This window comes from Desmodus rotundus, chromosome 5 (assembly GCF_022682495.2).
Source record: "Desmodus rotundus isolate HL8 chromosome 5, HLdesRot8A.1, whole genome shotgun sequence".
NCBI lineage: Eukaryota > Metazoa > Chordata > Mammalia > Chiroptera > Phyllostomidae > Desmodus > Desmodus rotundus.
In genome coordinates this window covers 121,921,966-121,937,304 of record NC_071391.1, presented here as the reverse complement: position 1 = coordinate 121,937,304, position 15,339 = coordinate 121,921,966, and the positions used below count along the sequence as shown (strand labels likewise).

General features: G+C 41.5%; 1 protein-coding gene across 4 annotated transcripts in view; it reads right to left on the bottom strand.

The window, feature by feature from the left end:
- Positions 1-234: 234 nt before the first annotated feature.
- EML4 (EMAP like 4) overlaps positions 235-15,339 on the bottom strand; it is a 138,449-nt gene continuing 123,344 nt past the window's right edge. For all 4 annotated transcript variants that reach the window (XM_053924299.2, XM_053924301.2, XM_053924300.2 and 1 more), the window contains 5 exons: positions 14,122-14,219; positions 5,021-5,108; positions 4,413-4,511; positions 2,024-2,154; positions 235-1,221 (listed from right to left, as the gene is read on the bottom strand). In XM_053924299.2, coding sequence (XP_053780274.1) covers positions 742-1,221; positions 2,024-2,154; positions 4,413-4,511; positions 5,021-5,108; positions 14,122-14,219 — 896 coding nt within the window. In that variant the 3' untranslated portion in view covers positions 235-741. The remainder of the gene's footprint in view (positions 1,222-2,023; positions 2,155-4,412; positions 4,512-5,020; positions 5,109-14,121; positions 14,220-15,339) is intronic.

The window sequence follows — 15,339 nt, the reverse complement described above, 5'->3', positions numbered from 1 at the left end:
ACTCCATTATTTCTGAGTATCAATGGTTTAATATACATTTAAAAGCTCTCTAACAAACCACTGCTTTCTTAGTTTTAAGATAAAATAGATTTGCGGACAAGAAATTAAGAGAATGTTCCTAATATGACTCCTAGAAAAGGCAGCACCTATATAGTAGACTAACAAGCACACCCGGGCATCTACTGGTAGTGTAGGAAACCACATCATTATTCAAGAAGGCAACACCACTGCCTGTGGCAACACTGGAGTTTTTCTTAACTAAAAAATTTCCTCTAGATACTTAGGGTAGGAGGATATCTCAATAAGAAAGCATTTTTTTCCTTCTGATTTCTTTTTCTGCATCAGGAAAGAAGTAGCACAGTCTGAGCCAGTAGCTGAGTAACAGTGTTTGTGATGCCTCTGGTTGTTCCTGAAGAAAACACGTTCAGATAACAAGGGGTTTGTTTTAAATCAATACAACTGCTGTTTTTGCTTCCAGTATTTACATCTTATCACTTACATACACAGTACTTTCTGAGACAATTAATGTTTCAGTCTTAGCCACTAGTAAGTTTGGTTAATCTTCAACACACACCAAACTGAACCTTTAAGATGGTTGCATTTGACTGACTGAAGGTAAAGACTACTGAAGGTAGGAGGATCACATGGAAACCAAAATCTCAGTCAATAGTGATTCTCCATCACTTCCCAACCTGTTAATCTGAACTCGAGCTCAAGATTATGAGCATTCAAACCCTGGTGTTAGTTAGGACAGAGGTGGAGGGGGTCTTGCTGGTCCTCAGTAAGAGTGGCTTCACCCTGCTCCTCACTCATTTTGTTGGAGAGCTCTTCATCAGCAGGCCCACCGAGGTCTTCGCTGCCCCCTTCACTCTGCTCCTCACTGTGGTCTTCGCTGGGCTCCACAGTGTGTTCCAGGCTGTTCTCCAGAAGTGTGGGAGAATTGCTCATTCTACCTTCTTCTTCAGCCCTCTCATTTAAGGGCTGGGAAGGAGGCGGTGTGGGAGTGTCAGACTGCAGGACGCTTTCAATGGAAGAGATGGGACCTTTGGTTAGAGTAGTATCCGCTACAATCTCGTTTTGAGGCAAAGACAACTTTTCCACGAGTTTCCACTGAATGATGCTCATGTCTTTTCCACCAGTTGAAATCAGGTGACTGTCATTATGAGTAAAACTGACATTGGTGACATGACTGCTGTGGGCACTGTACTTGTGACTGGGAGCCTATGTGAAATAAATCAGATAGGAAAATTAAACTCATTATTTACATGCCTGCTTTCAGGTAATTCAAATCAAAGCCACAGGTCATCGATAAAACTAGCAGTTATTTCCTTTTATACCTATTTATATGGAAGAAACAAAACAATAATTAGACATCTATACATTAGACTATATGTTAAATAGGGCCCACCGGGTAGCTCCCTTGGTTAGAGCATCATCCTGATATGCCAAGGTTGTGGGTTCGATCCCTGCTCAGAGCACATACAAGCAACCAATGAGTGCATAACAAGTGGAACAACAAACTGATGTTTCTCCCTCTTCCTCCCCACCCCCCTAAAATTAATAAAAACATTAATTTTTTTTTTAAAGTTCATTTCTTCTGGGTATCAGGTTGGTGCACTTAGTAATTATTCTGTTGGGATGCCAGGGGAGAATTTACTAGGTTTGCAGGATTATAGGTGACTGAGGAAACAGATCCATGAGTCTTACAATGCTGATAGTATGTGTAACAGAATATTTTAATATGCTTAGGAGAAATGTGAAACTGTCAGAAAATAAAAATAAACAAATGGACAATAAATAAAACTGAGTAAAACATCACCAGCTGCCTTGCAGAAGTATCTTCTCCTTGACCTTACTGAGGAAAGACCAGACGAGCAATGTCTGCTTGGATGCCCTGTTTCCCCCGGGCACTGCAGTCCTAACAGACAGTAACCAGTCACCCTACGTGTTTTCGTGCCACTGACACAAAACGATCCCTGAACAAAATGCCCGGCAATACTAATTTTTATTAAATTGGGTTTACCTTTGCTTTGGAGCAGGGATACTGAAACAGATGGACTTTGCAAAAGTCATCAGCAACAGCTATCACCTTCCTATTGTGGGACCGCACCAGCGCGTTGATATCTGTCCCATCAGATCCTTCTGGCCAGACACCTTTAACATGGGAACACGGGTGCAGAAGATTAGCCTGAAAAATGTAACTGCGATGCTACACAGGTTCACCAAATTTTAGAATCTTATTTTCACCTGTGTTCAAACTCTCAACTGCTAACATTTTCCATTCCAAATTTCTTAGTGGCCCAACACTTTATTCAAGTGAAGTCTTAGCTAAAGTCTAGAAAATTATAAATCAAAATAGTCTCAAGATGGAAAGTTCAATGACCCAAAGTACTAACTAGTAACCAGCAGGTGGTGCTAAAGTAATTTTAGTTTTAAGCCTCACCACCTGAGCAACAAGTGTTTCCTTTTCCAAGTTTCTAGTTAAAGGGGAACTTCTGAGTTACTTGTATGAAGCCATAGCAGTAACTCTTCAAATTGGGGACGCTGTGTAAAATTTACACACTTTTTCATCACTGCTCCCTTTCAGGCAGGCACTTCAAAGAAAACCTTGTCTACCTTTTATCCTATAGAATTTTGTGACTCTTATTTACGTCCAAAGATAAGACGTAAATAATAGCAAGTTTAATTATTCTGAATCACTGGGAGGCACTGGAGGCACTGGTGATTATGTTTAACATAGCACAACATCCTATTAGACCAGATTACAACTATGGAATATATAAGGGTTGAGATGCTGGCCTCCAGCTGCTCACTGCTATTCTAGGGAACAAATATGTGTTTGGTAAATATGCTAAAACAAATCGAGACACTTCTGAAATGACATCTCTTAATAATGAATATTGTATATTGCTTCATTAAAATAACTAGGTAAGTTATCAGCCACTGCTCAGTTTCACCCAGAATAATGAAATTGTTTATGGATCTGTCAGGGTTACTTTGTTTTTAATTTCTTCCCAGCTTAGGAGCCTTCCCCATCTGCACAGCAGCTGTGTTTAGAACAAGCTCCTACGGTGGGTTGTTTCTGACTCGCACAGCGTAAAGAAACGTTCAGATCTGTACCTGGGCTGGAGGTGCAGCCCAACTCCTGCAGAGCAGAAGTATATTGTTGAAGGCAAAGTACTGCTTTAGGTATTGGTGCCACATGCTCTTATAATTAGTCTACTTAGTGAGTATAACATCTCTTTTTAATTCTTGGCAAACAGGGCTTTATTATTTTAACTTTTCCACTTATTCTCTTTCAGCAGGATACCTACAGATTAGGAAAGGCTTAGAAAACTGTCACCAAAGGCAGATTTCATAGAAATGTTCAAAACACCAGAATAGGAATGATCTCCCAATTTTATCTTTCAATAATGTCTACTAAAAATGCCTTTATATTTCAGCAAATGGTGCTGTGACAACTGGACGGTTGCACGCGAGAGACTTAACAATGAAAACTGCTGACGAGTATGTGGAGAAACCAAACCCTCCTACACTGCTGGTGGGAATGTAAATGGTGTGACCACTTTGGGAAACAGTTGGGCAGTTCCTCAAAAGGGTGAACAGAGTTGCCATTTGACCTTGCGATTCCACTTCTAGGTATACACCCAAAAGAAATGAAAACGTGCTTACACAAAAACTTACCTTGTTCACAGCAGCATTATTTATAAAAGCTAAACAGTGGCAACAATTCAAGTGTCTATCAGCTGCTGAATGGAAAAACAGAACGTGGTGTATCTATACGTCGGGATATTATTTAGCCATAAAATGAAGTGCTGATCCACGCGACCACATGGACGAACCTTGAAAATATGCTAAGTGAAAGTGCCAGTCTCGGCGGACCACGTGGTGTATGATTCCACTTATATGAACTGTCAGAGCAGACCCGTCATCAGAGGAAGAGGAAGGGGGGGTGGGTGGAGGTGACAGTGACTGCTGATGGGCGAGGGGCTTTTTGGTGGGGGGATGAAAATGCTCTAAAATTGGTGATGGTGGAAGCACAGCTCTGAATACACTCAAACCACTGCACTGTGCACTTGAGGTGAATTATATGGTATGTGAATGGTATCTCAATAAAGCTGTTTTTAAAATGTCTTTACAAATTTTAAAGTTTCCATTTTTACTTCCAGGAAAAAAATGGAAAGGCAAGCTATTATGTAAGTACTTTTGTCTTTCATATGTACTGGGGATCACAAGACTGGATTCTGCGGAGAAAAAACCTTATATTGGGGTTTAATTTCTCTGAATCTGGCATTAACAGTGATAACACTAAAGAACACATAGAAACTATTTCACTAAGGAATGGAAGCAAGTAATTATTACATACAAAAACCCACAAGCAACATTTTCCCATCAGGTGTGCATGTCCTTACCAAAGACTTGAAAGCCTAGTACACAGGTGTACGTCGTCCAGTCAATGTCCTTACACTCCGATCGATTCCTGATTAGTTTGCAGCCACTTGGAATGTCCCCTTTAAATTTAGAAACAGGAAGTATCATCATAGTGCTTGTGTATAAAAGTATTTGAACGTGCATCTTGATTCAAACTAGCCACGTTTACTTGTATTTATAATCCATACACTGAAAAACATTAAGACACATTTAAAAAGGAAAAGTGTTTACTTTAACAGGGTTTATGGAACTACCCACTGAAGTTTTCTCTTGAAGAAACATAAACGCACATCCGTTATACTTTTTCCTGCCTCCAGGAAAAGCTGTTAAATACAAAACCATTCAGAGCAGTATCAATCTCCAAGTTAATTTCTTATGACTACGTGTCTTACACATTTAAAGATTAACTCATTACTTTCTTAGAGAAGTGAAGCAGGTTTGAGATTCTCATGCCTTAGCTCAGAGTAACACACACTTAGTCAGGTTACAGAGGCCAACATGCGTGCTCTGCACAATTCAGACTCCACAGAGCCTGCTTATGGTGCCCCTGGCAGACACAGCTCAGCCACGCGTACTCGTTCATACTTACAGTACAGTATTTCGTAGTCTCCCGAGTTAGACATTATATACTTGTTGTCTGGGGACCAGTCAAGGTGTGTGATATAGCTGGAATGTCCCTAGGAAATAACAGATAGATCAACTATTAGTAAGCCTTTAGAGTTTTGTATAAATAGTTTAACAGCCAATACTGCGTTCTGAGCAGCCATTCCTCTTGAACTCCTACTGTATAGGGAGCAGTATCACAACCTGTACAACTGCAGAGCTCGTCGCAGGTCTTCAGTCCTTTCCTGCTCCATCCTGTTGGAGCCAAAGGTGCAGGTATGCGAAGATGCCGGCGGTACACGATGAGTGTGAGCAGAACTTTGGAGGTAGAGGTCTCACCACAATGGAACTTGGGAGTATCCTGCTGGCCTCTCCACTTAAGATACCAGCATATAGCACAAATGAGCACCTACTATCTGTTAAGAGACTTACAAGAGTCTCTTAAACTTGTGCCTTAAAGGACACTGCAACAGGTACCATACCTTCAGGCCATATTTCAAATCATCGGTGTCCCTGTTAGAGTGACTTCATTTTTAAAAAAGGATTATTTATTTATTTATTTCTAGGGAGAAAGAGAGAAATGTCAGTGTGTGGTTGCCTCTCACACATGCTACTGGGGACCTGGCCTGCAATCCAGGCATGCGCCCTGACTGGGAATCGAACGAGCAACCCTTTGGTTCAATGGATTGAGGCCAGCACTCAATCCACTGAACCACACCAGATGGGGCATGGAGTGACTTCATTTTTGAGAATGAAAGATTGGTTCCAGGTTGTTCAGAGTACAATTATCCTGGGCTGCTTCTTGAGTATCCAAGGTACACCCCAGAGGCTAAGGAACACGGCACACACACGAGGTCTGTCCCGAAGGGATCCAGCCATGTAATATGACAAGAGTCATTTATTGAAGAAGATACCAGAAATACTGTACACAGGACAATGACACCTCAGTCCTCTTCAAAGTAGGCACCTTGGGACCTCACACAGTTTTCCCAATGGCCAACAGCTGCCCCGTTGTATTTTCTTCTATCTCATCAACGGTCTGAAATCTTTTTCCCTTTCAAAGGTTATTTTAGTTTTAGGAAAAGCCAGAAGTCACAGGGTGCCAAATCTGGGCCATAGGGGAGCTGAGTCACCTGGGTGATTTGGTGTTTTCCAAAAAAACAAAACAAAACAAAAACCTGCATGAGACATTGATGCATAAGTGGGCGCATTGTTCTAATGAAGCTGCCAATCACCAGCTGCCCATAGCTTCAGCCTTCTGAATCATCTGAATAGTTTCTGTGGAGGAATGTTCAAGTTTAACACAAAATTTGATGCAGATTCGTTGCTCTACTCGCTCAGTAATTTTGAATGTGATGGCCACACTGTACACATGCTCACTCAGTGGAGTCTACTGCACCCAGTGACTAGTACAGTGAAGTCGTCATTGTTCATGCATGTACATTCCAGCCCATGCTCCTTGGCTGCCAGGTCACATCGATGTTGCACAAACTGTTCTCATTATATGAACAACGGCTGGGCTTTTCCCAGACAGACCTTGTACAACAATCATATGGGGGTTTTCTAGGAGAACTCCTATCTCCAAAGAATATTCTAGAAGAGTCACTCGACATTGTACTCAAGAACAGCTGGATCCAATACAATCACCTGACTCCTTATTCCAACCTTTTGCTGAACACAAAACCATAAATTTACTTAAAATGTCACAATGTATTTAATATGTGGCCCAAGATAACTCTTGTTCTTCCAGTGTGGTGCAGAGGTGCCAAAAGGCTGGACACCCCTGCTAGTAATTCCTGAAACAGGAAGATAGTGATCTTTTTCTGCTTAGATTTACTTATACTGTGGGAATTAAAAAACTCCTAAATGCTGTATTCTGTTGGTGTCACATGTAAGCAGTTGATGATTTCCAACCATTTCAGATAAATCACACAGATCTTACTCGTTTACCAAAGTCGATGGCGATGCAAAATCACTTTTTATGTTGTAGAGTCTGTGGTAAAGCATTTCATATCTAACATACTTTTTGAATTACTAGCTTTCTGTGCATGTGGCTTTCTTTTTTAAGTTAATAAATTCAAAATATCTTAGGTGTAGTTTTTACTGGCTTATACGAAGTATTCTAATTATTCTGTCACCCTTCTGAAGTCTTACGACCTCTCTGGAGCTATGACTTCCCCCACAGTGCTGCACGGCAAATACACACATTTACACACTTAAGTGAATTTAAATCAGATGAATTTGAGAACTGAAGCTTTCTGAAGTGACTGGAAAATAGGTGGCGAGCTGGGAAACAGGTTGGCAATTGCTTGGCTAGGCACACAGACCTACCAACTTAGTAAGAAATCAGTTTCCAGGCCAGAAAGACACACGTGGTCACTGGGTATTTTCTGAACTCAGCACAAGGACAGGGTTCACACAAATCCTTTGCATAGTTCACATGAATTTGATGCCTGGCTCTAGTGTATGTGGAAGCCCTGCTTCTAAGATAAAGAAAACTGCTACGCAAGCGAAGGATTTAACCAGATTAGTCATGGCAACTATAGTCATCCAGAAAGTATTCATCCTAATGTAGAAATATATAAAATTATCTGAAATATCTATGAAAACCTTTAATAGCATTAGTTAGAATATCAAAAGCACTGTACATATACATAATATTCATGTAATTCACATCTGTTTTGGACACAACATATTTAGAAGGCAAATTAATATAAAGTATTCTCAAAAGACTCTTGAGCCCTGGCTGGTGTGGCTTAGCGGATTGAGTGCCAGCCTGCAAACCAAAAAGTTACCGCTTAGATTCCCAGTCAGGGCACATGCATGGGTTGTGGGCCAGGTTTCCCCCTCTTTCCCCTCCCTTCCTCCCTCTCTAAAAAAAAAAGACTCTTGAGTAGGAAAACAGCAAAGTCCTTGGGGAACTTGTCAGTTCATATTGTAAAGTGAAGTATTTTTTTCCCCTGGTATGGAATCCAGTATCTAAACAAAAAAAAAAAAAAAAGAAAAAGAAAAGAAAGAAAGAAATGCAATTGCTGGGGGTCTATAATGCTACCTCTCCAGACACCATGGTGCTCAGAGGGTCCTTGCCCCACCCAACTCATAGGCCATGGAAGGTACATGCACAGCCTGAGGGAACACAGCCTCAGACATCACCCCAAGGCCAGAGACACAGTGGGAGCAAAACCTAGTATACCTCCTTAAAAAGAAACAGGAAAAGTATTCTAAGCTGGCACCTTCATTACTGCCATTAAGTAGGTGAATGGTGTACTACAATAGTCACAAGTGATGAAGCCCAGAAATACTACTTTGGAAAAATCACAAATATTTTAACTAAATCTGTCAATTGCATGGAGGATCATCTATGTCAGTGGTCGCAACCCTGGCTGTTTATTAAAAAACCTGAGGAATTTTTTAAAAAGTACGAAAGCCCAGAGTTAGGGGTCTGTTTTCCTCAGGAGGCATCCGGGTGTCCCCTCCCCCTCTCCAACAGTGTCGCCCAGTGGGAGTGTCTGCGGCGATGAAGATGGTGTGTGCGTGCATGGTGTGTGCACTCGCAGTCGAGTGCAGCAGCAACTGGCTCTCTGTTGCTTCTGGGTGCTCAAAACAAGGCTAGTCCTCCAGGAAACTGGACTGTATTTAATTTCATAATCACAACTTGTGGTTAGTAGCTGTGATTCTAGATAACACAGGTAGAAGACAGTTCATTCTTTATTGATTTCAAATACCTTTTATTCCCTAGTAAATTTCCACACATGCAGAGCTCTGGATTCTCTTTTCTATTCCATTAGTTTGCTTGCCTAATCCCAGCTAACTGTGAGTCTTGTGGTATGCAGAAAATTTCAGATAAACTTTAGGACAATTTTATCAAGCTCAAAAATACCATGTTGAAAACCTAAGAGCAAGTGCATCAAATTTAGAGAATAATTTGCAGAGAACAGATACTTTTGTCTTTTCATCAAGAAACATGTCACGTCTCTGTATTTTTTAGTTCTTAGTAAGCTTTCTATGCTTTTTCTTGCTATGTTTATTTGCATGTTGTTCTTGCAAATAGGACTTCTTTTCCCACTGCAGTTTTGATGTGTTTTTGCTGGTTTGAGAGAAAGCTGATCTTTAGAGTATAGACTGCTGTTGCCTATTTTAATCCACATTCTGCCCTTTGGTTAACTGCCCAGCTAAGATTATTTCCCAAACTCTTTTGCAGCTAGGGGTGGCAGAAGTCACTGAGCAGGGCTTCCAGGAAAACTTGCAAGAACTTAGCAGGAGTGGTGCTTCACCCCCTTAGCGCTATTCCTTTCTTCCTGGAACTGGGACGTGATGACTGGAGTCCCAGCAGCATCTTATTGAGGATGATGTAGTAGAAAGAAGGAAGGATCCCGAGTCCCTGATGACTCTTTTTAAATGAGAATATAACACTCTTTTAAGCCACCAAATTGTTACAGTAATAAGTGAATCCTATTGCCGTCTTGAAATACCCATCAGTTTTATGGAATATTTTTTGGGGGACTTCTAGGTAGACAATTAAATTAAAGTCTTTTACTCTTCTTTTCTTTTTGATGTATGTTTTCAATTACCAAAATTTTACTGGCACTTTTGCCTATCCTGACTTTGTAATCCTTTTGATTTTTAGTACATTGCTGCAACTTCGAAACACTATCTCCTAGGCTAAGATCTTTTGAGTACCAGTGTTAAAAGGTACACAGGAATTTGAGTCAAACAGAAAGCCATTATGTTACACTGAGGTACACAACAAAATAACCTTAGTTCTATTGCACACAGAATAGAACCTTTAGGTCAATCAGAACAATTGAACTCTTTCAAGGAAAATATACAACTGTCCATAATTAGAAAATAATTTTGAACTTTCATAGACTCAGGTTAAATTCACGTGAACAACACCCCTAGGTACAACCCAGGGTTTCTCTAGTTACTGAGAATAATACTAGTCCCACTCCTATTAACACCTAACATTTATTGAGTACTCTCTCTGTAGAGGGCATTAAGTTTAAGTACTTGACATACACTGTCAACTCTAAATCTCACAGTAACCTTGACTGAGGGTGCCCACGTTAGTGGGGTAAAGAAATTTAGGAGGCGAGAGATTAAGTAACTGCTGAAATCACACGAAGAATTGGTGGAGCCAGAGTTCCAACCCAGGTCAGATGATTCTGGCCCAAATTAAACACAGCATTTAAATCATGCTTGTCTTTTACTCATTTCTGTACCACTGAAGATGAGCAGAAAGCTATTTAAAAGTAGAATTAAAAAAAGGAGTTTCTAAGAAATCAAGGACCTTTTCAGTACATCCTCAAAACAGTACAGGAAAGGAGGGGGCTTAAGAAACATTGGAAAGCAACAAAACTAAGACTTTACAACACTAAAAATGCACACAACTTACTAATCTTCGAGAAAACCAACCATCAGTCTTTAAACTCTTTTTAGCTATAAAATCCTCTGTCATTTTAAACCTCACCTGAGAAGTCCAACAGGTAAAGCAAATAAAATCGGATCCATACCAGTGCCGCCCCAGCCCCAACCCCAACCCCAAATCCTAGGGCTTTGCAGAAGACAAAAAGAGCTTCTGAGCATTCAAAGCCTTAAAATGTTTTCTGTAGCAGCAGCTACAGAATCAAACTGCTTACACAGTGAATATGATACATGAACCCACGAATCTTGTAGTTTAAGCAAACCACTTTTACAAATATTTACTGAACACTAAGATAGAAGCTCTCATGGGAAGTAGAAGAAATAAAAAAGGTCCTTCTAAATCATGTGATCTACAAAGAGGAACAAACTGCCACAGATGAGGCCAAGGAGGTTTGGATTGTGTGCTGGAGGGAGATCTGGAGAACCCAAAGGCAGCAAGAGAGCACGCTCGCGGGGCACATGCAGGAGTGCGAGGGCAGAGACAGGCCACGGGAGGAGACACGTGACAGGCTGTCACGGACGAACAGTACATAGGGATGATTCCATTCACATCTCTTCCCCTCAATTCCTTGCCAGCCCCAAGAAGTCAGGCTCATGAAGAGCAACTTATTTCTTGGAAGATCACTGGGCTTCCTTCAAAGAGGTGGGCCAGGACCAGTCCTGTACAGTAAACACACCTGAGGTGTTTCTGAGAAGGTATCATTTGCCACATAACAGCACAGTCTCAGCAGAAAAACATTCACTCGCTCTTCTTCATATAGATCTTTGAGACAGGTACATGTGAGCCCCATCTGTAAGCAGCAAATACTGAGCTGTGCTCTACTGTCTTATTTGGACTGCTTTTTTAGATAATGAGATTTATGCTTTTCCATGGAATTTGTGATTGCCATAGTGCTATTTAAAGATTAGGTCTTTGTTAAAATGTGGCTACTAGAACTTCTCTTAAAGTTCCAAGTACAAATGCAGTTTTCTGTTTGATTTCCAATATTTTCTGGTGACCACGGTAGCTGCAGAAGTGTATTTAGAACTTTACAAGATATTCCTGTAATAATTAAGCTGCAACCAAACAGCTGGAGCTTGTCCCCCTTCACAGCATCACTTTCTGTGGAAACATCAGGTGGGAAGATGGCTGGCACCCAAGCACGTGAAGGAGGCATTCGAGCTGGCAGAAGGCAGCTGGCCAATCAGTGGTGTGCTTGAGGAGGGCATCACGGGGCCCAGAACATGTCTCTAGTTACCAGAGTACCCGCCATACAGGAAGTACCAGTGTATCTCCAGAACTGAATCTAATGTGCACTTTAAAGTGATAACCTAGTCAATCTGAAATGGGCACAAATTAGAGAAAATGTTTGTTAATTCTCTTAATTTAGACAAGTATCTATATAAATTATTTTAGTGGCAGACAGGTGATACAGGAAATTGCAGGGTGTCAGGGTGGGCAGGAACAGGGGACACTGGGATTAAAAGTGAGTTGCAGAGAACCAAGATGGTGGCGTAGGCAGACACACTGCGCCTCCTTGCACAACCAGAACTGACAGAAAATCGAACAGCAAGGAAGTCCGACACCAAGGAAATACAAAATAAACATTCATCCAGACCGGCAGGAGGGGCGGAGACGGGCACCGAGGTGGAGAGGACTCACGTTGCCGTGGAGGGACTGAGACTGGCGGAGTGTGGGACGAACGGGTCAGGCAGTCCGAGCACTAGCAGACCCTGGAACCCTACATTTGCGCAGATAAACCGAGAGGGCCGGACTCAGAGTGGCAGAGAGCGGGGCAGGCAGAGCAGTGGGTAGCACCCTGGGGCCCCACATTCGCACACAGATAAACTGGGCGAACGGCGGGGAGCAAAGCAGACCGCGCAACCCAGGGCTCCAGCTCCGGGAAATAAAGCCTCAAACCTCTGATTGAAAGCGCCCGTGGGGGTTGGGGCAGCAGCAGGAGAGACTCTCAGCTTCACGGGGGAGAGGTCGTTGGAGAGACCCACAGGGGCCTAGAGTGTGCACAGGCCCACCCACTGGGGAACCAGCACCAGAGGGGCCCAGTTTAATTGTGGGTAGCAGAGTGAAAGACTGAAATCCAGAGGAGAGTGAGGCAGGCGCCACCGCTCCCTCTCGGCCCCTCCCCCACATACAGCGTCACAGCACAGCCACCAACGTTACCCCGCCCTGGGGAACACCTAAGGCTCCGCCCCTTTAAGTAACAGACGCGCCAAGACAAAAAAAAAAAAAAAAAAAAAAAAAAAGGCCCAAATGACAGAACACTTCAAAGCTCCAGAAAAAATACAACTAAGCGAGGAAGAGATAGCCAACCTATCGGATGCACAGTTCAAAACACTGGTTATCAAGATGCTCACAGAATTGGTTGAATCTATTCGAAAACCAGATGAAAAAATGAAGCCTATGCTAAGAGAAACAAAGGAAAATGTACAGGGAACCAATAGTGATGCGAAGGAAACTGGGACTCAAATCAACGGTGTGGACCAGAAGGAAGAAAGAAACATCCAACTAGAAAAGAATGAAGAAACAAGAATTCTGAAAAATGAGGAGAGGCTTAGGAACCTCCAGGACATCTTGAAACAGTCCAACATCCGAATTATAGGGGTGCCAGAAGGAGAAGAGGAAGAAAAAAATGAAAACTTATTTGAACAAATAATGAAGGATAACTTCCCCAATCTGGCAAAGGAAATAGACTTCCAGGAAGTCCAGGAAGCTCAGAGAGTCCCAAAGAAACTGGACCCAAGGAGGAACATGCCAAGGCACACCATAATTACATTACCCAAGATTAAACGCAAGGACCTACATCCAAGATTACTGTATCCAGCAAAGCTATCATTTAGAATGGAAGGGAAGATAAAATGCTTCTCAGATAAGGTCAAGTTAAAGAAGTTCATCATCACCAAGCCCTTATTATATGAAATGTTAAAGGGAGTTACCTAAGAAAAAGAAGATCAAAAATAGGAACAGTAAAAATGACAGCAAACTCACAGTTATTAACGACCACACCTAAAACAAAAACAAGAGCAAACTAGGCAAACAACTAGAACAGAAACAGAACCATAGAGATGGAGATGACATGGAGGGTTGTCAATAAGGGAGTGGGAGGGGGAGGGGGGGGAAGGTACAGAGAATAAGTAGCATAGATGATAGGTAGAAAATAGACAGGGGGAGGGTAAAAATAGTGTAGGAAATGTAGAAGCCAAAGAACTTATAAATATGACCCATGGACATGAACTATAGGGGGGAATGTGGGAGGGAGGGGGTGGGCAGGATGGATTTGAGTGAGGGGGGGAAATGGGACAACTGCAATAGCATAATCAATAAATATATCAAAAAAAAAAGTGAGTTGCCCTTTCATTCCATTCTGACTCAATCCATTTTCAAAAAAATGGAGAGTTAGTAGAGTAAGGGGTTCTGATGGCAATCGCTGAGGAAACCAGTTTAAAATCAGTCAGAGACAGACAAGTATTTAACTCCCATCAAAGGAGAATGCTTTCTACAACACGCAGGGAACTGCAATGTTCTGCTGTTGGGTAATCTCAGTTTCGAGAGGCGAAAGTTTTAAAGCAGCTGAGGGACAGATACATCAATGTAAACATTTAACTTTCTTTTTAACAAAGTAAATTTCCAACAGTTTCACAACTTAATTTTACTTCATTACTTACAGTGCACTTTCCATATCTGCTATATTTTCTTCCATTTTCCGAGACTACATAGAGGTAAATAAAGTTGTCATGAGATCCTACAGCCAGGAAGGTGCCATCTAGAATGAAGCAGGAAAGTGTTGACTAGAGAAATACACTGATAGATTTATTTACTGTTACTTTACCATCAGTTTAATAACTGTCATTTGATGAATTAATCCTTCCATCACTAAGCACACTTGGAAAACAAACGGTCACCTAATCCAGTACATCGTCCCTTCCTGGAGACGCTCCCAGGCTTTGGGCTTCACATACTCTAGCCTCACATCCTTCTAGTTAGCTACAATCTGGCCCCAGGGAAGTGAGACTGCTTTGATGGGTCTAGGTCACAGTGTTCTTACAGCAAGCTGAGTGCACCACTGCTCATTTCAGCTGAGCACGCCTCTCCAAATACAGGGTCGTCCTCTTGGAAGGGACCACGTTCTCTTCTCTATGGTCTCCTCTACTGTACGTGTCATTTAGTAGGTGGTCAGTAAAGTCCAACTGACCCTTGGGTTTTAGTCACTACATCTGCAGTAGTTATCTGTTTTCAGCACTACAGTGCTGGGAAAAAAGCCAATCCAAACCCGAAAACCTTTGCTGCTTCACGTCTTGCCACTTACAGACTACAGCAAATACTTTTCCTTCCTTTTTCAACTCAGAGAATAGTATTCAGTGCTTCCTTTAAAACAACTTAGAAGCAACCAAAAGGATTCCTTGGGACCCACACTGATCCAACAACTACTGAATATAATTTTGAACATAGGTGAATGTCACTATAATGCCAAGGGGAGAATGATATGAATCAAAACCATAATAAGGGGACAAGGAAATAGAATACTACAAAAACTTAACATTTTGAATGCAGTACAAAGAATTATTCAAATGAGGATAAACAAATGTATCAAATCCTCATGAGTTGCTGAGCATTTTACTTAATCAACAAAATAATCATTACTATGTAACTGGTAACAATGTAACCCAATTTTAAAGAACTTGAAGGCCTGTAAAATTTGTGAAATCTTAATATTACTATTTCTTTTATATTCTCTATATACAAAGAAAAGATTGCTGAACAGATGTAACATTCAGCCCAGTACCTATTTAAATGCTAAGTATGTATAGTTCCAAAAAAAAAAAAGGGGGGGGGGTTGTGCACTGTTGTCTGCTTTCAACCGCACATACGGTTGTTCGCTATAC